General features: G+C 45.2%; 3 protein-coding genes across 8 annotated transcripts in view; all 3 read left to right on the top strand.

Annotated features, from left to right (window-relative positions):
* ACSL6 (acyl-CoA synthetase long chain family member 6) overlaps window positions 1-11799 on the top strand; it is a 52281-nt gene extending 40482 nt beyond the window's left edge. For all 4 annotated transcript variants that reach the window (XM_027899793.1, XM_027899795.1, XM_027899794.1 and 1 more), the window contains 8 exons: window positions 904-999; window positions 1776-1848; window positions 2253-2341; window positions 2890-3006; window positions 3263-3406; window positions 4172-4273; window positions 5063-5134; window positions 7149-11799. In XM_027899793.1, coding sequence (XP_027755594.1) covers window positions 904-999; window positions 1776-1848; window positions 2253-2341; window positions 2890-3006; window positions 3263-3406; window positions 4172-4273; window positions 5063-5134; window positions 7149-7289 — 834 coding nt within the window. In that variant the 3' untranslated portion in view covers window positions 7290-11799. The remainder of the gene's footprint in view (window positions 1-903; window positions 1000-1775; window positions 1849-2252; window positions 2342-2889; window positions 3007-3262; window positions 3407-4171; window positions 4274-5062; window positions 5135-7148) is intronic.
* Window positions 11800-12899: 1100 nt separating this feature from the next.
* Window positions 12900-20559, top strand: MEIKIN (meiotic kinetochore factor). Of its 2 annotated transcripts, XM_027899807.1 has the most exons (13): window positions 12900-13101; window positions 13323-13401; window positions 13936-13996; window positions 14414-14554; window positions 14980-15099; window positions 15353-15392; window positions 16101-16162; window positions 16929-17023; window positions 17361-17540; window positions 17884-17982; window positions 18190-18336; window positions 18616-18739; window positions 20329-20559. In XM_027899807.1, exons 1-13 carry the CDS (start codon window positions 12944-12946, stop codon window positions 20373-20375), a joined length of 1353 nt encoding a protein of 450 aa, XP_027755608.1. In that variant the 5' UTR covers window positions 12900-12943; the 3' UTR covers window positions 20376-20559. The 2 variants fall into 2 exon arrangements, with proteins under 2 accessions (XP_027755608.1, XP_027755609.1); XM_027899808.1 differs by lacking the exon at window positions 18190-18336 and having other exon boundaries at window positions 17884-17964.
* Window positions 20560-24443: 3884 nt separating this feature from the next.
* Window positions 24444-26022, top strand: part of FNIP1 (folliculin interacting protein 1) — a 61324-nt gene continuing 59745 nt past the window's right edge. For both annotated transcript variants that reach the window (XM_027899805.1, XM_027899803.1), the window contains exon 1: window positions 24444-24567. In XM_027899805.1, coding sequence (XP_027755606.1) covers window positions 24479-24567 — 89 coding nt within the window. In that variant the 5' untranslated portion in view covers window positions 24444-24478. The remainder of the gene's footprint in view (window positions 24568-26022) is intronic.

The following is a 26022-nucleotide window of genomic DNA, read 5'->3' as shown; positions in this document are numbered from 1 at the left end:
TACCCATTAGCAAAAAGCAGACTGGAAAATTGAACAGAAAAAGGAAACAGAACACACTTTGCTGTTCCATGAAGTTTTCCCACATTTGTTTTTATTTATGTTTTCATTTTTAAACAAGCACCGTGCATAATGTCAAAATTTCTTATCTAGAGACATGCCACTTTATTTTTAACTAAAGAAACTGCCTGTACTTGTGGTCTGTGGATTAGTTGTCCTCAGTGTGCAAAGACAGCAGAGTTCACCCAGCCAGGAGCAAGCCAGGCTGCATATTGATGCAGGGGCTGGCGAGACGGGCAGACTCAGTCAGCAGTTGTTTGCTTTTGTGCTGGGTTTTCTTTTTCACTTTTAGAATAAGGAAAAGGAAATGAAGGGGGAGGAGAAAGAAGTAAAATGGGACACAGGAATTGATGTAATACCCTCCAGAAATATTTGAAGGTCATCTGCCGTTAAAAAGGGACAGCATTACTTCAGAGGCAATTCATTAAAGCCAGCGAGGTGTAAATAAGCAAAGAAAATTGGATGGGGGAAGAGTCTGCTTTTTCCCAGCAGATCCCAGAGCCAGGTCTCAGCCTGCCCGGGCACAGCAGCCACAGGAGCTGAGGCTGCACAGCTCGTCCTGCCAGGGGTGTGGGGACTCCTTCCTCTGTGCACTGAACGGGGGTTTATCCCTAAGGAAAGCTTCAGAGCCAGTCTGTATTTCCACATCACAGAATCACAGAATCACAGAACAGTTTGGTTGGAAGAGGCCTTGAGGATTATCTCGTTCCACTCCCTGCCATGGGCAGGGAACCTTCCACATCTGTCTTAGAGAGAGCCCTTTGTACAAGCTCTGTGTAAGCAATGCTGTTGCTGCTGCTTTTGCCATCTGTGGTAGCTCCTGACACTTTCCTTTGCTCCCAACAGGCGAGTCTGGGGGGCTGTGTCCGCATGATAGTGACGGGAGCTGCCCCTGCCTCTCCCACTGTCCTGGGCTTCCTCCGCGCCGCCCTCGGATGCCAGGTGGGCTCGTGCGGCTCTGCGGGGCTGTTCATCCACTGCTGGTGAGAACACGTGGGATCTGAGAAGGGAGAGGGGTTAGACCCCCAGAACTGCAGCTGGGGCACTCCTCCAGGATGGACCCAACAGCTGCAGCAGGGCTTGGGCAGCCACAGGGCCCTCAGTGGGGCTGCGCTGGGAGCAGCAGGCAAGAGCTGCTTTCACTGTGGGCATCTCCCAGAAAAACCCCAGAGGCTCATCCCACCTGCCTCTCAGTGCTGAATTATGTGCAATTAAATGTGTTTGTGTTGGGAACTTCATTACACGAGTTTTATTCTCTATGTAAATAGAGAGATAATCTTCAGACATCAGCCTAACCCACTTAAGATGTCCCACTGCATTATTTCTCTGTGATTAGGAAGCCCGGGGCAACTAAAAGATCTCATTCAAGAGCCTAAAAACTGAAAAGGTGTATTTTCAAAATGTCCCACAAAAATACCTTTTTTCCCCACTAATAAGTTCCTCTCACAGAGCAGCACATTTCTTCACTCAAAGGCTAAGTGTTCACCTTGCCCTCTCAGTATTTTCAGCTCTACAGAGCCACGGTCATTTCTAGTCATGGAAATGAAATGTTGTACACAGTAGGAGCCAGGGACAGTGTCCCTGTGGTCAGAGTTCACCCCTCCATTGCAGCTGCAGGATCAGCTCCCAGGGCTGTGCAACACAAGGCAGTGCTGGCATTTCAGTCTGTACTCGTGGAATCTTCTGTGCTCTTCTAAAGACACCCATCTCTTTGGCAGGTTTATGAAGGTTATGGCCAAACAGAATGCACAGCTGGATGCACCTTTACAACTCCAGGTGACTGGACATCAGGTAATGATTTTCTTCCACCATTTGCAGAGATAAAAGAAATGCACCTTTCTTTAGAGGATTCTGGACTGGGACACCAGGGCCAGGTTGGGTGGGGCTTGGAGAAAGCTGGGCTAGTGGAAGGTGTTCCTGCCCATGGCAGGGGGGCTGCAACAAGATGAGTTTTAAGATCCTTTCCAACCCAAACCATTCTGTGCTATTTGAAAATAGGTTTTACATCAGAAGAGATGGTTTGGGTATTCAGTCTTAATAGTGCAAAACCTTAATTGAGGCAATTATTTCTGCAAACAGACACAGCTCCTGCAAGAACACCCAGTATATCTACAACTATGCAAGTAACTAATAATAAAATGCTAATTATTGTTTATAGGAGAGATGACAAGTGACTTGATAACTTTGATTTCCAGGTCATGTAGGAGCCCCTTTGCCCTGTAACTTAATCAAATTGAAGGATGTGGAAGAACTGAATTATTTTGCTTCCAAAGGAGAAGGAGAGGTAGCAAATCACATTTTTATATCAAATTCTCATTAGTTAACACTGTATGAAGTAGTTATGTAGTTATAGAAGTATTTTGCCTTTGTAAGGTGCATGGTTGCTGATGTGTTACGTAATGCAATCAGGAAAGGAAAATGTCATTTAGCAACAGAGCAGCAAAGCATTAATTAAAAGGAGCTGTGGCAGTAGTTCCAGCCTGATTCCTTGAACAGCTAAGACTGAATTAATTAGTTCAGCTAAAAAGAGCTGAATTGCTATGATTTCTACATTGCTGTTATTTCTATACTGCACAAAAATTAAACTTATTGAAATAACATTGTTATTTTTAACTGCAAATTGAATGCAAATCAACGTCAAGCAAATCAGTTCTGTAAACCCTACTTCATATTTCCTTTAGCTTGGAAAAAAAATCCATTTTAATGGATAAACCTATTTTAATTTTGTGGAGCACAGTCATTAAAACATTTCAATATTTGTGAGTGACTGCTTAATTGGTATTTACAGCAGAGTAAGAAACTAATTTATCATCCCCCCTGGCTGTTTTTCAGATCTGTGTGAAAGGACCCAATGTGTTCAAAGGTTACTTGAAAGATGAAGAGAAGACAACTGAGGCGCTGGACCAGGAGGGCTGGCTTCACACAGGGGACATTGGGAAATGGTTGCCTGTGCGTACTGGTCACACACTGACTTCTCATGGCCACTGTATTATCCCATGGAAACTGTCAAGGACTGAACTTACATTGCCAAGCAGATCTGTCTTTACAAAGCATTAAGTTTATGTTTGGCAGAGTAAGCTCGATGTGTCAGTGAAGTATTTGAAAGCTCAACAGGCAGTGGAAAGCTCTGTTAAAGACAGGCTGCTTGCTGAGTCTCAGTGGTTAAATAACTTCTCTGGGAATTCTCATTTCTTTCTCCTGACAGAATGGGACTCTGAAAATAATCGATCGGAAGAAGCATATATTTAAACTTGCTCAGGGAGAATATATCGCACCAGAGAAGATAGAGAACATCTACATCCGCAGCGACCCTGTGGCCCAGATCTACGTCCATGGAGACAGCCTGCAGGTAAAAAACAAGTTTTCAGAAGGCCTTACTTTTCTCCTTGTAGACAGAAGACAAGGAGATGGACATGAACGAGGGGAAAGTGTGAGTGGATCACACCGTAACGCCTCCATCCTGCTCTGGAGCTGGCTGCCAGCCAGGCAGGGGCTGCGCTGCTGGGGTGACCCTGAGCAGCTTGGAGCAGGCTGTGGCCAAAGATCAAGCCTGTAAATTGGCTTTGGTGTCACCCTTCGGGCCTCTAATGCTGTCCTTTGCACTGTGCCTGTGGCAAGCCAGGTGAAGGCAAAGCCTCTGCTGCCTTCCCACCACTGCCTGCTCATTCGGTTCTTTGCACATTTATACACACGTGAACAGCTCCTGAAACCATGCAGTTCATCCTCTGCATTCACTGCCCACAAACATGAGCTTTCTCTTGGCATCAGAGTTTGCCTGGGAGTTACAGGGCTGTGAACTGCAGGTGTATAAATGGCAGGGGCTATGGTCTGCTCTGGCTTGTGCCTCTGAAAAACGGGAGGTACTAATGTCCAAGCACAACACAAACCCAGCTGAGGGTGTTAAAATTGTTGCCAAATGCAGGAACAGGGACAGAGGACCCTTTAACTGAGAAGAGGCACAGACATCAAAATATGCTCCACTACAGCACGTTAGCAGATTATTGACATAATTAAACATGAAGTGATAAATGCACAGAAATTCACTGGACTTGTGTATTCATTTGAATGTGGTTCAGCAACTTTGCCTGCAACTCTCCTTCTCCTCCACCTGCAGGCCTTCCTGGTGGGAATCGTGGTGCCCGATTCTGAAGTTATGCCAGGCTGGGCAAAGAAAAGAGGGTTTGATGGAACATATGCAGAACTCTGTAAAAATAAGGTTTGTACCTGCAGGGCAGACATTCCTTTCACTGCAGTGTGATTATTCAGACATACCCTGTCTGAATAAGACCTGTCACTGGTTTTCTCCCTGGTGAAGCTGTGTTAGGGGAGGTTCAGGTTGGATATCAGGGAAAGGGTCGTCACCCAGGCAGCGGTTGGGCACTGAACAGGCTCCCCAGGCCGTGGTCACAGCACCAAGGCTGCCAGAGCTCAAGAGGTGTTGTTTGGACAGTGCTCTCAGGCACGTGGGGGGATTCCTGGGGCTGTCCTGTGCAGGGCTGGGAGTTGGGCTCAGTGATCCTTGTGGGTCCCTCTCATCTCAGGCCATTGTATGATTCTGTGATAAGATCCCAGCCTCATTTACACGTGTTCTGTAATACCGAGTGACTGCATGGGATCACATCAGGAAACCCTGGTGCCACTGAACCAGCCCACTGGTGTCTGTGGGCAGTGATTCTGCAGCACAGTTTGGCAGGTGGCTGAAGCACTGTAAATTAAACAGCTATGTCACATAGCTGGTTTGAAAGTAGAACTTGACTTTTCATACCAAGGAGACAGATAATATCACTACACAAAGTTATTTAATGTTTGTACACTTCTTTAATAGCTTATTTGTTAATTATGTATTAACTCTCAATAAGGCACTTGAACTTTACTCAGAAACATGTTTTTTGATGAGTCATAGAATCAACAGTGAATGAACAATGAGCAATAGAATCAACAATGAGCAATAATTGCATGCAAGGTTGACTCTGATAGTTCATGAGGAATTTGTGTTTTAACCCAGGAACTGAAGCAAGCAATAATGGAAGACATGGTACGGTTGGGGAAGGAGAGTGGGCTCCACTCCTTTGAGCAGGTAAAATGAAACAATTAACACATTATCCAGTGTGGTCAGACAGGCAATTTGTTTGTATGGAAGGGGAATTTGTCAGCATTTATTACGTTACTACAAAGCCCTTTTGCAGCTGCACACGATGTTTTTGGAAAGAGCTTTATTGCTGGCAAGTTACATTTGTTCCTTTGAAAAAATGTATATGCTGTGAGTCTGCATCCCAGGTGTGCCTGAAATCTGAATTAAAGTTTTGAACGAAAGTTTTGGGTGCAGAGGTCAAAATCTAAGTCAGGGACATGGATAATCTCCAGACTGACAACCAGAGGTCAAGATAAACATCTGCAGGAGTCTGACTCTTCTGCCACTGAAAGCTCTGTTAGAAACTGGGTCACTAATTACCGGTCTTATACATGACCTCAGAATGCTTCTGGTTTCTTTATCTTCAGTCTGGGCACTAATTCTTTCCTGGTGCTTGTGGAAATACTTCTGCAACAGAGCTATAAACACCTCAGGAGAGATCTGAAATCAACCATGGTTTACATAGCATTAAAACCACAGCAAAATTATCCACCCCATTTTAAAACGTCAAATGCTTATTTCTGTTAAAATAATGAACATCTTAATTGTTACATATAATTAGCAAGGGCCCTTTTTCTTTTGTTCACGCTGTTCCTGGGTGATAATTCTAATGAGTAATTCACCATATTGGAGTGGAGCAGAAGGATCGTTAAACATAACCCTGTTGTTCTTCATTTCTCAGTTACCTGTGCAAATGAAATGATACCAAAAAGTAATTAATTTTAAAAAATCGATATAAAGCACAGTTTGTAATGCACATAGTTGTCTGTGCTAATAGGTCAGGTTTGCCTTTGCCATGGTTCTCACAGTATGAAATATTCTCAAGTAACCAATTCTACCAGCAGTTTGCAATTAATAAAGTATGAAGTAGTAGGAAAGCCTTGCCATCTTTCTAAAAACTAGAATAAAATAATAATAGATTAGAATAAAAAATACATGTTTTAATTGTCAAAACTAAACGGCTTCATAACTTCATCTCTCTTGCAGTGTGTAATCTTAAAATCAAATTTTGAGCCAGATATTGTAGCTAATGTTCTGGTGGGATGGGATCCCCTGCTTATGTGGGATGCTCTTTATCATCCCTGTCCTCATCTGCACTTGGATCTCTGTCTTGGAAATGACAGCTCTGGCTTCTAAAACCATCAGCTTCCAGGCTCTGAAAGCTGGTGCAGCAAGTGGGGGGAGCATTAATAGCATGAATCCTGATTTTACGAAGGATGTCATGGGGGGAGGAAGGGGAATAGAAAATGGATTTGCAGCCTACATTCCTGCAACTCCCAGCCAGGCAAACTGCAAGGCAGTCTGACTTGGGGAATCACGAAAGCAGCAGATGGCTGGGGAGTTTTGTCTTAAATCAGTGGACTATGACCAGTCAGGCTGCAGTTGTCTGCTTTCTCCCACACCAGCAGGGGAAGGACAGGCTCGCTCCCATCTGTGCTGCCAGGCTCCTGCTGTGCTGGGAGCCACTGCCTCCAACAAGGGCAGCCTTGTGCAGTGCCGTTTGCACAGGCTGGGGGATCTCATATGGCTGTAATTAGCTAAAATCCTCCTTGAACATCACCCTCATGTACACGCTTCGTGCCTGCAGAGCTTCGTGATAATTTTGCAAGACTGAATCAGTGCTTACTTCTGCAGTGGGGTTGAGGTGATGTTCCCTGGCACAGCTCCCTGTCCTTGCCCTCTCCCTCATCGCCCTTCAGCCATGTGACACTGCAGGGACAAGCTCACATATGGTGACACTGCCCCTCCTGTGCTGCCTCGCTGTGCTCTGGCCTTGCTTTCATACAGAAAAGAGGTTCATGTGCTGATTTTCTTGGAGGGCTCCCTTCTGTGGGCAGGGGGGGGGAAGGCTGGGGAGGAGAGCCCTGAACTGTGGGCACTGCTGGAGTGAAGCACAGCATAAAAAGTGCCCCTTATTCAGTGTAGCCTTCACTGTAAACATGTCCCTTTTTTGTTTTAGGTCAAAGCCATTTACATTCACTCCGATATGTTCTCGGTGCAAAACGGTTTGTTGACCCCGACGTTAAAGGCTAAGAGACCAGAACTGAGGGATTACTTCAAAAAGCAAATAGAAGAGCTATATTCGAGCATCTCCATCTGAAATCACAGGAAGGATCTCCTGAGTAATGGACTTCATAGCAATATTAGAATAATACTCAAAAAGTACAGAGCCAGAACGACACTGCTGAAATGGATAAGCACCTGAATCTTATATTTGAGCCTTTCATTGTTCTAGGATTTTGCCACTAACCACATTTTTCCTTCTTTTTTCCATCAGGTGTGATACAATTTCTTTTTTACTCTATGCACAGGGTACTACTAAGAATTATGCTGAATTGCCACAAAATATACAGACATTTCAATCTATGACTAAATTATGGAAACTTATTAATAACTACAAACATTTCTAATTAAAATAGGGAAAAGTTCAGGTATGTCTGTTAATATTTGATTGTATATAACCTAACACATTAAAAACTAAAATTATGGATAATTCAATAATGTGGTCTACCTCAAACAATCAGTGATTGATGGTGAAAGTCTGTTTTCTCTGATTTGGAACTTCAAGCTGGATATCGGATTATATCTGAAGCGATAGTTTTTATATTTTCCAGGACATAAATGACATTGATTTGATTTAATCATTAATGACCTAACTAACAACCAGAATAGAAATAGGAAGGAACCTCCTGCAATCTGAACTTAATAGACCTATTAGTATATTCCACCTAACGGATAAATGTTGCCTTGCACTTGCAAGAACAGGGTAGGCAGCGATAGGATAGAGTTCCCTCTATTTCCTTTTCATCCCAACGCAGTTTATCCATGGCATGCTGATCCTGCAGCCCAGTGCACTCATGGACATCTCAACTGCTCAAACTGAGAAGGTTGCAAAAGCATTGCTGGCTCTGAGGCGGCTCTTGGTGGGAGTTCAGGATAATCCACCCGCTCCCAGTCCCTAACTGGTTACTCTACACGCTGCTAACTCTGCTAGTCCAGCCGGACCAACTCCCTTTCAGAAACAGCGCCGGAGAAACGAAGCACAAGGAATGAGCTGGGATTGTGGACGGGGCTTAGCAAAAGGAAGGGGTTTGGGAAGAGGCCAGCCCGAGGTGCAGCACTGCGGGGCATCCTTTGTGTGGCCACGGAAGGGGAAGGAACGCTGCTCCCAAGGGCCCGTGGGCATGCTGAGAGGCTGTGTTAGCCACCCCTGTGCCGGCTGTCACGGGATGGCAGAACGCTGGATGTGGTGGCAGAAAGGCCTGCTGAGAAAACACCTCCATGCCCAGATGTCTGGGAGCATCAAGTCCCGCTGGCATCACTTCCAGTGGCCTCTCTGGAATAAACAGTAAGTTGTCTGGATGAAACCTGAGATTTCTGTGGTCATCAGAAAGGAGAAAAGTCTCACAAGGAACAGGAACAGACTCTAGAGCTCTCTCCTGATATGAAGCACGGTACAAAACAACGAGAAAACTGTCATGTCAAGTCGCTTGAATACGTGGACTGTCGATGGCTTCTTTCTGCTAAACAGGATCCTAGATATCTGTGTGTATTGTGCTAGCTGCTCTTTGTTGCACCAGTGCATACTAGCATGGAGCTGTGCCTGCTAGATCTTTGCTAGGACAGTGAAAGCACACTTATTTTTTTCTCTTAAACTGGAATTTGCTGTAGACTTTTAAAGCTAAAAGTTAAAATTTTTAATCTAAACGGTCTCTTCCTTTCCCTCTGGGACTCCATTGCATGCTTCCAAATGAAATAAACTGAATGAACGGGTTGGTGTTACATGAAGACTGATTTATTGAGGCGATTTCAGAATAAAATGATACAAAGGAAACTGCATCAGTAACATAATGACTCATGTGGAATGTGGCGATTTGATTTATCAAATGTGCGTTTGTCTGAATCTCTTTTTTGTGCCCGATTCCTCATTTGATTCCAGTTCAGTGATTCACATCAGTTCAAAGCAACTCCGAAATCTCTGCAATCTGCTGGGATCACACATTCATTTTTCACCAGGGTACGCAGCAGCAGCATCCCTGGGGAATTTGTGCCCCATGTCTGCAGCGCACGGGAATTACTGTGTCAAATTCGGCTCTTTAGGTCAAGAAAGGATTCTTATCTCGGCGCAGTCTGGTTCATCTCCTTTTTGTGTCAGCCAAAAGACAGTCATGACATGCACAAAGCTCCAGAGCAATGGAGAATTAGATTCAGTACAATTTCCTGTCTGTTTTAATGCAACAGGGTTTTAAAGTAAAAAACCCCAAAGCCTAGTCATCCCTGGAAGTAGAGAAAAGCTATTTTTTCACTGACCTTTTTCTACCATTTGAGTTTAATTTGCTTTTTTCCTGAGGTGATTGCAGGCTTTTCGGGACAACTAAACTCTGTGTAAGTATAAAAGATCCCACTATGAGTTTATTTACAGCTTAAATGGCTGTTGTTTTTACATATATATAATGCTGAATAATAGATCTGTATTCTTTTGGTATTTCATGCAAAATGTCAGATGCACTAGAGCCAGAGATGAACACCAAAAGAATAAGAAAGGAAAAATACAGACTTGGCCACATGAGGATGATGCAAAATCTGAGAGAAATTGTGTTGTCACACCAGAAGTGTGAATACTTTCAGGACTTGTGAAAAGTTACATAAATAAACTAAAAGCTCTCTTTCATATTTTCTGGTGTAATCAGATTTTCCTCTGCAGGTCGCTCTCTCTTGCCATAATCATAACGATGCTGTAAGAGATTAACACTTGAAAAGCAGACAGTGTAAGGCATGAGCTCAGCACAATCTTGCTTCTCTTCAGATTCCAGGAATATTGATCTTGTACTGAGCTTTCTTAAACTGAAACACTTCTTGTGACCACCAAGGAAAAATCCCCAGGGCTGTCCAATCAGCAGTTGTTTGGTTTTTGGGTTTTTTCCCCCTCAAGATAAGTAATTACAAAATTAGTTTCTGTTATTCATCTTATTTAAAGAGTGGAGACTCTTTTTGCAGAGTACTGTGTTCTTGGCCTTGTGGAGCATGGGAGGTTCTTCCTGAGCCTGGTGCTATGCCTCTGGAATCACTGCAGGACTCTCATATATAAAAAACAGAATAAAATACCTTTTCCAGGAAGAGAACCTCGCTTAGTTATGTATTTTGTATGTTCTTTGCTCAGTGTATTGCACAGAGAAAATACCATTCTGCCAAGGTGCACCAAGTGTGAGCAGAAACCAGAGCAGAGTCTTAACCCCACGTGGGCGGGAAACACATGGAATAATCTGTCCTGAAAGGCACATCTGCCGTTTGAAATGCTTGACGCACACCAGGTGAGGGAGAGAGGGTGAGTTTTTATTGACCAAGTCCTGTTTTGCAATCTGCCCTCACTGTCAGTCAGTATCTATCAGCATCAGTAAAGTCCAGTCTCATTTCTGCCATGAGTACGAAATCCTCGCGTATAACAAAATAATCTGACTTAATCTTCTGGAATTAAAAAATTAACTTAGAATGTGTTGGTTTTTTTTTAATTGTGTTAAAAGCACAAACTGCTGATCTATATGTAAATAAATGCTACAAGATGAATGTAAACTGGGAAAGAATATACTATTTTTGCATGGTAATAGGCTACTTAAAGACCTCTTGATGCCTTACAGAGAATTTGGAAAAGCATTTTATTTAGAGGCAATTCTATCGGCGTATTTTTTGTATTTTAGCTCACTTTGGTTTTCTCTGGGGGAAAAAAAAATCAGAATTAGATCTTTGTTTCTTCTTGGAATTAACTTTCTTCAGTATTTTGCACATGTGGTGGTTTCTACATCACCTTTGCTCCTGTGAAATGGGGAAGCTTTTCAGAGAAGAGACCTGCATGCTCGTAGTCCAGGAAGGAAAAAGCTTTAGATCCCTGGAATTGTTCCAAAATAAAATGTTTTCTGAGGCATCTGGAGCCCCTTTAAGCCCTTCATTTCAGCTTTTTGTTATGTATTTTAGCAAAGTAAAAGCAGTGAACAAATGAGGTATTTTGGTGAGTGTTGCTTATTCTATTTTCAAATGAAAGTGAAGGGGGTTAAAATATAACGTATACATTTGTGTAAAAAAAACAACTTAACTGTAATTAAAGATTTTTCAGCTTTGGTATATTAGCATGTATATCAAAGAGTCATCTATGGAAACTTTTGTAAAGAACTAACTTCTCACCTTTCTCAAAAGTGCTCATGAGATTTTCTTGTGGACTGACATACAATAAAAGCTCTTTTTTAAAACCTGTTGTTCCTCCAGCTACACTCTGTCCTCACCATCGTTATGAAGTTGTTCAGAACGCGTGCCTAGACTAAACGTGTTGTAAAAACAATAAATTATGTAAAATAAAATAACGACCAAAGGAATATTGGAACATGAGATTGATTTTAGCAATCTCCAACAAAAAAAAAAAAAAATTGTTGCAAAGCTCTCTGAGAAGTCTTTCTGTAATGGTTTCCTTTTTTTTTTTTTTTTTTTTTTCATAATTTTAAATCAGTAATAACATAACCAAATGTATATGCTTGTTTAATATGAATTGACAATTGGGAATGCATAGTATTTTTTCAGACTATGTGTCTAAACCAATAAAGTTTCAAAACATTTGGGCTCTACTGCGGTTCTTGCGTGACTTGCATCTCCTTTCACCTGGAAACCCAGGGATGCCTGGAAGTGTCCGGGGCCAGGCTGGACAGCCCTTGGAGGGTGCGGGATAGTGGAAGGGGGTGGGAATGGATGGGCTTTAGAAAGGTCCCCTCCATCCCATCCCGGACTGCGGTTCTGTGACCTTGCTTCGTTACATGAAGAATCTGAGCTATCACATCCCTCACGGCTGGAACGGCGATCAGTAAAGGGGGTACCACACACGATTTATTTACTCCGCTTTCACGCACGGTTTTCTTTACTCAGAGGGTGGGCAGGCCCTGGCACGGGATGCCCAGAGCAGCTGTGGGTGCCGCACCCCCGGCCCGGCCCGGCCCGGCCCGGCTCGGATCGGGAGGGGTCCCTGCCGGGGCCGGGCCCTCAGGGCAGGCCGGGGGGGCCGCCCCGCGCATGCGGCCGGGGGCGGGGGCGGGGGCGGTGCGGGCTGAGGGGCCGCGGGGCTGAGGGTTCGTTCGGGTGCCAGCCCGGTGTGCCCGCCCGGGGCCAGGCCCGGTGAGCCCGCCCCGGTGTGCCCGGGGCCAGCGCCGCCTCTCCCGGCCGCTCATGGAGCGGGACCGCGCCCCCCGCGCCCCCCGCGCCGCGAAGGCTCCGCGCAAGAAGCGCCGGGAGTCGCCGCTGCCGGGGCCGGCCGTGGTGCCGGGCAGGCGGGCCGGGCCGCCACAGCCCTGCCGCCGCAGCCTGTTCGGCAGCGCGGGGCCCGAGCTCCGCGGTGAGCGCTGCCCGGGGCCGGGGCCTGGGGGGGATCCTGCGCTGCCGGGGCTCGGGGGGCCGCTCGGGGGTTTTATCACCGCAGGGGCCTCGCACTGCGCCCAGCGGGGCTGCCGGAGGGTGGGAGGTGGTTTGTGGTCGTCCGTGTCCCTCACGGCTTGGGGAAGGCAGGCAGCTGTTCTGGCAGCAGGAGTGTTTCCTCCGGGCTGGCTGTTAAGTTAGTCATAAAAAGAGATTTTCCCCGTTGTAACGTGGCTTCCTGCCGTCCGATCGGAGAACATCTCGAGCTGGAAGGGGCCCTGTAGAAGAGCCAGACAAAAGCCTTGCTCCTCTTTGTGTCCAAAAGGTGTTATGGGCATGGAAAGGAGAAATAGCTAAAGCTGCCCGATGAGAAATAGTAATCTAAATTCTAATACTGAAATTATCATTACTGAAGGAAATACTTATTTTTCTCTAGGCCTGAAGAAAAAGGTCAGTGGGAAAGCCCTACCAAAAATTAAAGAAAATGCTGAACTCACTGAAGAGAGCCCTTCATGCAACCAAAGGTCTGTTGGAACTCATTCAGACACACCATTATTAACATTAGCTAATCGTTTTTATTGCTTTGCCTTGTGAGGTGGCTCTTGGAGCTATGCAGTCTGAGTTATCAGTACACTGATGTTTGCCAGACTATTTATTGGCATCCCATAAAGATATTTTGTAGTCCTTGCCTTCTCTAAGGCAGTGTAGCTCTGTGGTTGAACTTAGTTCTGTTTATCAACTGCAGCAATCAAGTGAATGTCAGAGAAACAAGAGTTTTGGAAAAAGAAGAAGAGGAATCAGAAGAAAGCAATGTATCGCTGAAGGTGAGAATGGTGTCTTGCTTTTTACCTGCTAGTAGTTGTCTGGAGGATAAATCAAAGAAATGTGACATGCTAAATTGTTTTTATAATCAGGAAAAATTTCCTGTGAGTTGTGTGTGTGTGCACACTTGGTTTTCAGGCTGCACTTGGAATCTACTGCCTACATGTCATGGTTTGTATTTAGAGAAATGGTTTAAGGTTCTGAGAGTAAGAATTGGGCCTCTAAAAAAAAAAACTTCAAAAGGCAGTGAAGTTCATTACTCCACTGCTGTTGTGCATGACCTCACTGGCATCTCATCGAGGAAAGATTGATTGTAGGACCAAATGATGAATTTTAGAACCAGAAGTCAGATTGCAGGTTTGTTAATGATGCAAGAAAAAACGTGGCACAAATTACTGTGAATAAATAGCAAGTTTAAGTGGTGAAGTACCAGACAATGAGTTTCTAAGCATCTGCTAGTGTAGATGACATTTAATTACATTTCTTTGTCTCCATCCAGTTTTCTCAAGTTGCTTGTATTGGTCGTTTAATTTTAGAAATCCTCAACAATCAACATCAAAAGTAAAGAAAATTTGCAAAATGCTGAAATGACTTCAAGTGAGTATATTGGCAATACATGATGTTATTAAATATACTTGTATCTCGGTATTTTATAGCTATATAAGAACTAGTTGTGGACATGAGTTCTTCAGTTTATTCCAACCTGCATTAAAAGCTTGTGATGAAAGAGTTTGTCCTGAAAACAAACCTATTGAAGAATTACCCTATCAGAGGCTGAGCTCTTCAGGTGTGTCTCGTGAGCCTTGGGCAAGGAAAGTGTCCTCTCTTAGCTTGTGGTGGTGTAGATTTGGCTTCAGGATGCCCTTTGCTTATTTAATTGCATTATGACTCAGTATAAAGTACTGACTTTACAATATTTAGCTCATCACAAGAATGAAACTTAAATAAGGAAATCCTGATGGTTTCTACAAGATGATACTTTTCTCTAGCCACCTTTTTTGTCTCTTTCTTTAGGTTCAGACATGACTCTTCCCACAGGTGTTTCAACCTTTCTCATTGAGTGTTTAGATGTCGATTCAACTGCAGATTCTAACAATACTAGTGGCAGCCTGCAGAGTTACTCATCCCCTGAAACATTCAGAGATGATGATTCAGGTGCGACTTTTGGGGTTTTTTGAGCTTTATTTGATGTAGAAAATGTGGGGAGACTGTTGACAATAGAAAGACTGGTGGCCTCTCGGGGTGTGACCCACCAGGTCACAGCTTTGCTTTAAGCCAGCCTGTCCTTAACGGGCAGTCTGTGTATCTGGTCCTCCAATCCAGATGAATCAGGTCCAGGTGGGATTTGCATCACACTTTAAACCTGAAGTATTCACAGTTGACACAAGCTGTTTATTGGGGATGTCCCACCAAAGTGCTTTGAGTCAAATTCCTTCCAAACTTTTCTGCAGCTGTTTGAGCCAAGACAATGCTTTCATTTAGTTCCTGTCCTGCAAATGTGATTGCTTCAGTTTGTCACAGATTTAGTCACTGGATGAGTTTCAGCATAAGAAGTCTGCACTTATATCTTTTATATGCAGAAAGAAGTAATTTTTATTCTGTGGACCTTGGCAAGTACAAGAACTCTACTCTACTGGACTCCAGCAAAGCAGTGACCATTGATAAGATAGCACAGCTCTCAAATCTTTCAGCAATATTAGGTAATTCTTTTCTACAATTGTTCAGGATACATACATAAATTTCCTTCTGGTGCAAGAAACTGATATATAATGATCATTTTATGTAAGGCCTGTCTGCATAATGGGGAGCAGCTCCCTGCTATTAGTCTGTGTTTGCTGTTTGTGCTTTAGAAATTACTTTGCACTAAAACATTGTCAGGTCTAAGCTGTCTTAGCTTTTTGTCTAAAGTTTAGCTTTTATGTTTGTTTTTTTTTTTTTTTTTCTTTTTTTTAGAACCTGTACCAAAGGATTTTCAAGACTGGGGCATTAGAAGGTAATCTGCACAGCAGACTCTTTGATGCACTTAAATGTTCAGGCTTTTCTCTTTTGACTGATGCTTTAAAGAAGGGCCAATATGAATAAGCCTCTGCTCCTGCAGACCCCTCTGTGGAGTTTCAGCTACCTGTGTCCTCATTGACTGTGAAATTGGTGCATTAAGTCAGGGAAGAGTTTGCCTTACAGACTTCTGGCTTGGCCTTGCAGCTCTAGGGGAGCTGATATAGGAACTCAGTGAAGGCTTTTATGGAGGAGGAAGGTGACATTTATTTACAAAACCCCCAAATAAGTTGCTTTTATCCAGTTGCACTAATTCTGTCAGATTCAGTCAGTCACAGGCAGCAAAAGGTGTGTGCTCAGGTGTCTGGCCGGGCTTGCTGTGCAGCACAGAGTATGAGGGGTACCTGTTGTCAAGTCCTTCTTAAGTCTCTGGCATTCTGTGCTTGCCCAGGAAAAAATCAGGTTTGGGGGCAGATCTCTTATGTTCTTAAGGAATTGCAGGTATCCTCAGGATAAGCTGTGAGTTGGTGATAAACTATCAGATAACTGTAAGATGTGATGAACCAACTCCGTAACAATATTTTTTCAAATAAGCTTTATCCCTTTTCACTCAGCCTGTATTTTCCTAGGATTTCTTTATTTGTAGGGTTTTTAAAATGTTAACATTCATTCAGAATAGTTGTTCACTTTTTTTTTCCTCTCCTAGAAAGAGACCACCAAATTGCAATTACAGTTCTTCAGCATTAGGCATTTCAGCCACTCTGTCAGGTAAAATATGACCAGAAGCAGTTGTACTAGCTGTGAGAACAGAATATGCTACCCAAACTTAAATGATGGCACAGTTTCTAAACCAGGCTTCTCCTGGATCATTTGTCCTCCAGCCCAGACTAAGCTCAGTTGGGTCTAGAAGGAAAAGTGTATATTGAGAAAATCTTCCCTATAAATAAAACTTGGTTCTAGTTTACATGTTAGGAGAAAAAAACAACCAACCAAAGTCTCAAACCCTGCCTTCTTCCATTTAATCACCCATGATGCTCAATGAAAATTGACATTTCTTATTCAACTTAGCCCAGAACAGAACTGTTTGTGTCATACTCTTTACTTGAACTCATGCCATGCCAGCTTCAAGTCCTAGTGAGTCCCTGATGGAACTCAGTTCTGACCTGTGCCTGATGCAGTTCTGTGGCCTAAGGTACCTGCTTAATCTGAACAGTAACAGCAGCAGAAGCTGCCACTGGCCCAGAGTGCTGTGGTTATGCAGGTGTCTGCCCCCACAGTGTGTGTGCCCAGCAGTGAACAGCCAGGGGAACATAAGATGAATAAGCAGCCTTGTTTCCTTAAGGAATGGGAGAGCAGTAGAGCAGTCCTGATGGTGGGCAGAGGGTGAGGAGGACTGTACTGAAGGGAAGGAACTGTGTTTATATGGGTGGCTTTGGAATTGTTCCTCTGTGAAAACCATCCTGTAAGACGTGGGGTGGAGAGTAGCTGTGGCCTTTGTCTCAAAGTTAATTAATTTGTTGGAAATTTGTCACAGGAAAAAAGCTCTATAAAATTACAGCTGCAAGAGAGAGAACTCCCGACCTAGAAAGTGGTATGCGCTGTGCTTCACCCATAGGACCGGACAGCAAGGTGAAAGATCCTTAATAAATCAGCAAGCTTGTGACACAAATGACTTGCTCCTGCCTTCAGTGGGTGGAAAACTCCACCTGGAGGAGGAGTAGTTGGTGCTGCACTTGTGGCAGGGGTGCCTGCAGCGAGGGCACAGAGGGAGGACGAAGCTTGCCTCTCCCTCTCGGTAGTGTAACAGTCATGGGTGCCCCAAGCTCAGTGTTCCTCAGACTGGCTTTGCCAGTGCTACTGAGTCAGTGTGTAGAGCTTGACTGTGACAGAGGGACTCTCTTTTTAATGCTTGCCAGGCCACAGAGATTCCCTTTGTAATACCAAATGTGATTGTTTCCCTCTTTAGCCTGACAGGCAAACTGCTAAACCCAAAAGGCTGAAGCGTAAGAGAACAGAAGATGGTTCTAATCCGGTAGGAGAAGGTTCATCATCACTCAGGCAGCTTGATGCCCCAGGAAACACTTCAGCCAAATCAGGGGGGTTTACTGCACAAGTTGTGCCAACCAAACCAGCAGATGCTGTGGGGGTGAGTATTCCCACTGTGTCCTGCTGATTAGCAGTGGCATGGAATGAGAAGCGAGAGTTTTGAATTCTGGCAAAAGTTACAATTAAATAGGAGAAGTGGCAGGAAGTGCCACACCTGAAATGTCTGTGCTGCTGTAAACTAATTCTGTGTCTTAATTTTGGAAAGCATGAGACCAAAAAAAAAAAAAAGTGAATGACAGGAATTCAGTTCTTAAATCTGAAGAAGTACTAGTAATTCTAAATGGAGTTCTTATACTATTGTGCACTAAGGGGGCATTGTAGGAGTAATAATAAACAGCATAGAATTTGAATCTGATGCTGAGTTCTTCTCTGCTTTTGTTTAGCAAATGACTTCCACCATGCTGGTCGTTGAGGAAAATAAAGCCCTAAAAAATCCTGGTAATGCTCAGCTTGCACAGCTAAAGGTGAGTGTCTATCCAGTGCTTTTTTTTAATGATCCAAACCAAAGAAATCATTCCTTATGGCACAGCCCCATTGTGGCTATACGTGTTCCTGTGCAAATTGCACAACAAACTATGATAAATTCTATTAGCTGGACAATTAGAAAACCCCCAAGCAAACCAACCTAGGAATCTGGTTTGTATTTTTACAGCGTCTTCTGATGTAAACTCAGAAGTACTAGCCTTACTTGCACAACCCCTTCAATACAAATTTGGGAAAGCCTGTTCCTGAATACCACAGGTCCATATGTAAATTCAGAAGAAATTGTTCCTGCATCTCTGAGCTCAGAAAAAGAAATTATTCCTCAAAGTCCAGAAGAAAAGAATATTTTTAAGGTTCTAATTTTATTGCACTTTTTAAATCCAGCTTTAGCATTCTAGTATGTACTGTATATTTAAACCTTACAGTGTTAAAAGAGCTGAAAGAATGTTTAAGCTTTGAAGCTTTCTCTCAGCCTTTAAAATAGCATATTAAGTGTACACAAGTAGCTTTAAATGTTTTCTAGTGGCATCCCTTGAAATCTGCATGTCATCTCTGATTTCCCTAGAAGAAAGCTAAAAGACTATTTCTTCAGTGTGAATAGTTGTGTGAAGGACATGTCATTGATTTTTCAGCCTCTGTGTGACACGGAAGAAATCTGCTCCATTGTTAGACTGTCACCACACCAGAGGCCTTCCAGGCTCCTGCGAGTTCCAGTTAAGAGGGAAGAGTTCTCCCTTCCCAAAGGAGTGCCTGAAGGTAAGGGAATGAAGATTTGGTTCGCTGTGCAGATGGTAACTGGTTAGTGAATTGGTTAAGGGTGGTGGTTTTCTTTTTAAACTCTGAATATTTTGAAAAGTCACAAGGCTAAAAAGAGGAGAAGATGCAGAAAACTTCAGCTTTCTGACTTAACAGTGTTCTTGTGCAACAGTACTTCACTAACACTGCACTAACACTTTCTCCTCCAAGGATCTTTAGGACAGGAATTGATACAGTCATAGGCTGTGTCCTAATCAAGGCCAGAAGGTGCTCTAGGTGACTCTGGGAATATCTGTGCCTCTTCAATTTACTCTTGAAGTAACTTGTTGCCCAGAGAAGCTGTGGCTGCCCCAGCCCTGGCAGTGTCCCAGGCCAGGTTGGACGGGGCTTGGAGCAACCTGGGCTGGTGGAAGGTGTCCCTGCACATGGCAGGGGTGGAATGAGATGCTCTTTAAGGTCCCTTCCAAGCCAAGCCATTCAATGGTTCTGTGATTCTAAACACAACTTCAGGTTTCCCTGCAGGTGTGGAGATTCCCTAGAAGAGTTACCTTCTTCTTTAATAAATTATTATCCTGTCTTTATTTCTAGGGTAAGTCTGACTTGAGCTTTCAGCCATTGGTGTGGTTTATATCATGCTCAATATTCGCCCCCATCCTCAAAGTAGTTCAAGTTATCAGTTATGTTTTTCTTTAAAAATCACCAGTTTCCCTTAAGGTTTCTGTCCTTTTCTCCTGAAACCCTTAACACGGGGGAAGCTCCTTTCTTCACTTCCTAGATTTTTGTTAAACAAAAACGAGAACTGTGAACAAAACTGTCTCATCACTGCCACAGAGGTAAAACCCCCTGCCTTTCCCATCCTGGTGAAGTTTCTCGGTGTGCCACTGGATGGCACATGTCTTCCGAAGTTTGAAGTAGTTCTTCACAATGTCTGCAAGTTTCCTGCAAGTTGTGTGCCATTTAGTTCAATACAGAGGCACTGCCTCAGTGTGACAGCTTTCAAAAATACACAGATTTTCATTTTCACTCTCTTAGCTCTAAATACTCTCCAGCTTTATTACCAGTGGAGTTACATGCAGCATCTAGAATGCAGGGAAGTGCTTTTGAGTGTGTGTATGTATTAATTAATGAACTGAATTAATGAACTTCTGCACAGGTCAAAGAACTAGGATGTTAGGTCATGTGTCCCAGGAAAATTGTGGTAATAGAGAGCACAGGTTGTACTTGGTAGTCACAAATAGGCAAGGGGTGGTGTCAGAACAAAAGTTTGGGTTTGTTCCTGTTTTTCTGGAGGATTCTGGGATCAGGAATTAGGCTGCCTGTGGTGGGGGTTTTATGCTGAATGTTTTATTCTCTGCACAAAGAGTTTTTGAGATGATGCTGGTTTTCATTAGGAATGTACATGTACTCAAAATTATTGTTCTCTCCTCACTGGCAAACGACCTGCAAGATCCAGACTCCTCCAAGCAAATGGTAGCATGGATATCTAGTGACCATCTCAACAGCTGGTCAGATCAATGAGCTTTCTCTGACACTTGAGAATGTGCCACTTTACTGATAGTTATTTATCCCTTTTTTTTTTTCCCCTCCAGATTCTATTACAAGTACCAAAAATTGGATCTGCTGTAAACAGAGATGAGGTTTCTGGATCTCAGCAGGAGTCAACAGAAGAAATGACCATCTTGTTGCCGTGAAACAGAACTAACAAGTGGCTGTTGTTTTTCTTTTTTGCACATACGTTGTTTGAAATTTGGTATTATGTGTTCAGTAAGCTTGTAAGTACTTTTCTCAAGTACTTAACATTAAATTATTTTGTACAGCAACTGGATCCTATTGTGGGCATCATTCTGCAAGGACTCCACAGAGATGATTCTTCAGTTTGTTTAGATTTTTGGAAAGCACGACTCAAGAACAGCAGACCAAAATGCATCAATGGAGTTATATTTGGCTCTTGCTCTGCCAAGATTTCTAGTTTTCTCTAGCAGCATTAGCATGTAAAGACGTGACCTCTGCTGGAGTGTTGGCACTGGTTATGGGGTGGGTATGAAAGCCCTGCTGTGCTCTCAGGGCCCCCCAGGTCAGTGGTGTGCTGCCACTGAACCCCCTGAGTGCTTAGGTCTGCAGAACTCTGGAGGTGCAGGACTGTGTGCTCTGCTGTGAACCGATCTCTAACCGTGGATATAGGTCATCATCACCGTGCCATCGCTGGCAGCTGGCTCTGGTGGTCAGCACTGTCACCCTCCTGGGCACATCCCCGGCCCAGCCACCTGGGAGTGCTGCCCCTTGCCCCTCAGTGCTCTGTGATGTCACAGCTCTCAGCCCTTACATGAGTACAGTGGTGGGGAAACCCTTTTACTGTGAACTGTGTGAAGAGCTGGGTGTTGGCATTCTGGATTTCCAGGTTACTGTTCACACCATGTCCACATAATTTCCAGTTCAGCTTGTGGATGGTTAATTCACAAATGTCATTCTCAGTGAGCTGAGTGCCTCAGAAAACACTCTCAAGAGCACAGTTTTTTCCAGTTGAATTCACTGCAGGTTAAAGTACTTTGGATCCCTACAGTGTTCTCACTACAACACCCTGGGTCTTTTCTGGACAAAAAGGGAAGTTTTTGATGTTTCAAAATGCCAATATAGCTTTCAAAAGTCTGTTTCTCGTGTGTTATACAATCTGGAAATTGTATTTCCAAAAAGCATATGCTGAGAAGACAAAAAATCCACCACTTCAGTTTGACTACATTTGAAAATACCTGTGAAAGTTCAAACCCTGAGCCTTTCCCCTTTGCTCTGGGGTAGAAGGAAGTGCAAATAAATGCTGCTGGATTAGTCTATGAAGAAGCATTGTAGAAACATAAGTATATGGCTCAAGGTTAAAAATTATGCTATTAAGCTATTTTTTTTTTTTAAGCATTAGTAGAATGAGTTCTACCAATAATTCACTGGAGTCCTCTCAGCTATCACATATCTTCTAATTATCAATATCCTTGTTCTTGCAAACAGTCACTAGTAATTGTGCAAGAATCTAGAGCCCCTAGGACATAGATGTGAACGTCTTGATGTGGTTTTCAGCAAAATTGAAAGTTACTTATCTAGTAAGTTGTGATGATGATGATTGTTCAGGTAAAGGATGGTCCTGAATAAAGATGTGTTTCTGCTAAGGGTATTCTAGAAGTCCTAGGAAAAAACACTTCTTTTTCCCCAGACCAGCTGGTAGTTTTGTACAAGAGACAGACTAAGACTGGCAAATTGGAAAGTACAAGAGAAAGAAATATGGTCTGTAACTGTGGAGGTGGCTGTAGCAGCCTGAATATTGCTGTGTTTTGCTTCTGTTTTTCTTGATGTGATGAGGCTGTACAGGAGGGCAGAAATATCAGGAACCACAATCTCTTGTCCTTCCCTTCAGTTATGAAAGCGCTGCTTCTTATTTTCATCTTTTGTCTGACTCTGAGAGAAAGTGTAATTAATTACCAGGCCAGCTCTCTGCCCCAGGGAAGGAAATTCATTTGGAGGCCGGAACAATCTCTACTCTTGTTCTGCTTTTCTCAAAGGAAAGGCATTTTCCCATAGTTTGGTTTTCAGCTGAAGGAGGACTACATAAAATTTAATTCAGAGTGAAACTGGCTCTTCCATATTGGTAGATAAAGGTTATGGGTCATGGCCAGTTAATGGCTAGGACAGAGGAGGTTATTTGTGCAGTGATTCAGGACAGGAATCTGTTCAGTGTCACCAGGGCTGCTCTGTCACGTCCCAGACATGATGAAGCCTTAATGGCTTGAATGGAATCGCTCCCAGCGAGTCAGTCCATGCAGGAGCTCTGATAACCCTTTATCACTGGGGATTGTGCATGGCAGATGCATGTCGAGTAAATGTATTGTACATAAATCTGTAAGAGGTTTTTCATTAACACTGTTCAGTTATTTTTGTTATCTGAAGTGCACTTCTACGAGACTTTGACTTAAAGTGTTCAGAGATGATGGAAGATGTTTGCTTCTTGCACTGGAGTGCTACGGGGGTACACGTACAGGCTGGTGGAGGGTAAAGACCGTGATGCAAATAGCTCTGCTTCGGTTCATAATCCTCAGGCACAGAAAGGAGAGGTTTGGGGCCCAAATCAGCACGTGCTGAATGGACAGCGAAGGTCATGTTCCTTGTGTAGGGTATGAAAGCTTGCCTGCAGAGAGGTTTTTATGGGAAAGTGGATGATTAAATTTGTGCCCATCTTTTTTCTCTCACTGTCCTTCCTCCCCTCCCTCGATTAAGGTCTGACAGTGAAGCCTATCAGAATCAACTGTTGTTAATTTAGGTGTTTTGGAACAGGTTAATATTTACTCCTAAAGGGACTCTATCAGCTGGAATTGATGGCTACATTGATAGCTAAATCTTCATTGCTCTAAGTGGTGAAATTAAGCTGAATTACACATCCTGGCCAAAATTTTATTAGTTTGTAGTGTTCCCTGAGGACTTCTTGTATTCTGGCCTGTATTTACATGCCCACCTTGAAACCAGGAGGTTTTTACCTGGTGAAAGGATGTAAAGGTTGATCACGTACAGATCTATGTCAGACAGGTGTGTCTTCCATACAGATCAAGGGAAAAGGGATGCATCTAAACATTGATTCCTGCTTTCTGTTAGAATTATCTTCAACTTCTGGTAGATGAAAACCAAAATTCCTACAGATGGGTGATTGTGAAGAATTGTGTAGATATGTTACACATGCACTAAATTGTGCCTTGAAAAGAATCTGCTTAATTTAATCTTACATCATAGGTTGTTTTAGTTTAATTCCATTTTGTAGGGAAAGCAGATGAGTCAGTCAGTTTTGTCAGTCCTTAATTAAACTCCCTAGCAGTGTTGTATCTGAACAGTGATACACTGAAGGAGACTGTTAACTGTTAGCAGGATTTCTATTTCACTTCAACATTTATTAATAAAGAGTTTTGCAGAAATCCTCAGGTCCTTTTGATTTTATAAAATCTATCACAGATCTATGTGTGATAGATCTATATATTTTTTTTTTCTCCTCCTTATAATTTGTTTTGGATTGACTTGTTGGGCTTTGTGTCCTAAACGCCGTTTTGTGGCTGGATATTTTACCTGCGATGATGGCTTCCCCTGCCACCCGATCCACGCGTTCCACCTCCCCTGCAGGGTGAGAAGGGAGCGCGTCTGAGCTGTGATTTGTCACGGCCGTGGGAGAACGGCCGGGTCCCGGGAGGGGAGGGGAGGGGAGGGGAAGGGAGGGTGTTCCAGGCCTGGGGAAGGGCCATGGGCTCTCTCGGTGCCCCCCAGCAGGCTGAGCTGCCTCGCTCGGGACCTCCCCCGCCTGCCCGGGGCTCCCGTCCCGAACTTGCGTGCGGAGAAGGAGAGCCCAGCAGGGGCGTTGTGGCCGCCGGGGGATCCCTCGGCCCTGCCCGCCTTCCGCGCTCCCCCCGCGGCCGCGGGATCCCTGCAGGGACCCCCGGAGAGCCCCCCGGAGGGACCGCCGGCCCGGCCCCAGCCCAGCCCCAGCCCAGCCCCGGCTCCCTCCGCACGTGGGGCCGCCCCGCCGGGCCCGCCCGGCCCCCGCCGCCTCCGGCCCGCCCCTCGCTGCCCCCGCCCCTGCTGGCAGCGGCGGGTGACTAATTTCTGTCATATGACTGTGACACCGAATGGAGCGGGGCGGGCGGATCTAGAGCCGCGGCGAGGGGACGGCGCTGCGCGGAGCCCGGCGCTCGGCGGCGGGGGCAGCGGCGGCGCCCCAAGATGCCGCCCACCCTCTTCCAGAAGCTCTTCAACAAGAAGCACGGGCTCATCTCCCCGGCCAGGGACGCCCGCGACGACTGCGTGTTCAGGTGAGCGGGATGGGGCCGCGCTCCTGCCCTGCCCTGCCCCGAACTTGTGCGCCGAGTTCCCCGCTCGCTGCTCCGTCGGGGGGGCTCGGGGCCGGCCCGCCCTGCCCTGCCCTGCCCGGGGCCGCTCGGACGTGGTGCCCCCGCTCCCCCGGCCCCTCCGGACCCCCCGGGACCGCCACGTCGGGGCCGCCTCCCCTCGCTGCCTCCGACCCTGCCCTGCCGGGGCCGCTCCCAGCGCCGGCCGGGCCCCCCAGCCCGCCGTGCCCTCCCTTCCCCGGGCTGTGTGCGGGGCCCTGACCCCTCCGGGCAGGGGGGCCGGGCGGGCAGGTCCCGGGGGAGCAGCCGCAGGAACGGGGAGAGAACGCGAAGTTTTGGGCCAGAGAGGAGCGGGGTGTCTGCTGGCATTGGGGTGTCTGCTGGCATTGGGGTGTCTGCTGGCATTGGGGCCGCTGGGCCGGGCGGGGACACGGCCCGGGCCGGGGTTGGGGCGGGGGAGGCGAACAGGGGCTTCGTGCGGGGCCTGCGCTCCCCCGGGCCCTCCCCGGGCTGGTTTGGAGGAAACAGGGAGTGTTTGTGCCACGGGTGGGTAACGACACGCCGTGTCCGCGTCCTGGCCGGCGTGGAGAAGAGAGAGCCGGCAAAGTCGTTTTAAGGAGCAGTTTGCCATCTGGATGCAAATGCCTCCTGCTTCGTTAGTAAGGGTTGTGCGAGTCTTGGAGCACTTGGAGCACTCCCCTCCCACCCGCCGCCTTGAAATTTGGACCTACAAATGATCGGCCCTTGTAAAGAGAGAGCTCTGACCGATGGGTTTCGTTTTCTGTGGTGAGACAACGCTTTTAGCTGCAGTATTTAAGTAGTTTAGGTGGACAATAGTGTATCTGCAGTTATTGAAGCATCAGGATTTTCAAAGAATGTTGATGGACTTTGAGTCCCCCATGGAGTCAGGACATGCTCCTGGACACTACAACTTTTAAGGACACTGGTCACAGGTGCTTACACACCCCTGTGCTGCTCACTGTGAAAGTGGATCTTTTTTTAAATTGTCTTTTCTAAGAAACAGGACGTTTTAATGGTGTTGGTGTCATCCTACTTTCCAAATCAGCTTAATCCTGGCCCAGAGCCCTTGGCAGTGAAGGGGCACCAGGGCTGCTCGGTGTAATTGTCTTCCCTTTTGCCTTGCCTCAGTGATGGGTTTGTCTCGAGGCTGGTGGTTAAAGCAGCAGCTGCAGGGCAGAGCTGGGGCAGAACTGTGGGGATCACACCTGTGTTGAAGGGAGTGCTTGGCGAGGTCTGTGCTCCCCTCGTTACCTGCATCTTCCTGTGGCAAAACCGAGCCTGAAATTTGAAAAGGATGTCCCTCCACCTGCTCCTCCCTCCTCCCTTGACACAGTCCTGTTTCACTGCGTGATGCAAACTGTCCCTGGGAACTGGGGAGTCTGCAGTTGGGGTTTTTTT

This window comes from Empidonax traillii, unplaced genomic scaffold, assembly GCF_003031625.1.
Source record: "Empidonax traillii isolate 1590-97213 ecotype Southwest subspecies unplaced genomic scaffold, ASM303162v1 scaffold689:size842923, whole genome shotgun sequence".
Classification (NCBI taxonomy): domain Eukaryota; kingdom Metazoa; phylum Chordata; class Aves; order Passeriformes; family Tyrannidae; genus Empidonax; species Empidonax traillii.
This window is presented reverse-complemented; position numbering and strand designations above follow the sequence as displayed.

Coding starts and splice junctions, on each gene's coding strand:
- MEIKIN (XM_027899807.1), top strand. CDS start 12,944: ATGAGAAATAGTAATCTAAATTCTAATACTGAAATTATCATTACTGAA. Junction 17,024..17,360: donor CCATAGGACCGGACAGCAAG/GTGAAAGATCCT, acceptor TTCCCTCTTTAG/CCTGACAGGCAAACTGCTAA. Junction 17,541..17,883: donor AACCAGCAGATGCTGTGGGG/GTGAGTATTCCC, acceptor GCTTTTGTTTAG/CAAATGACTTCCACCATGCT.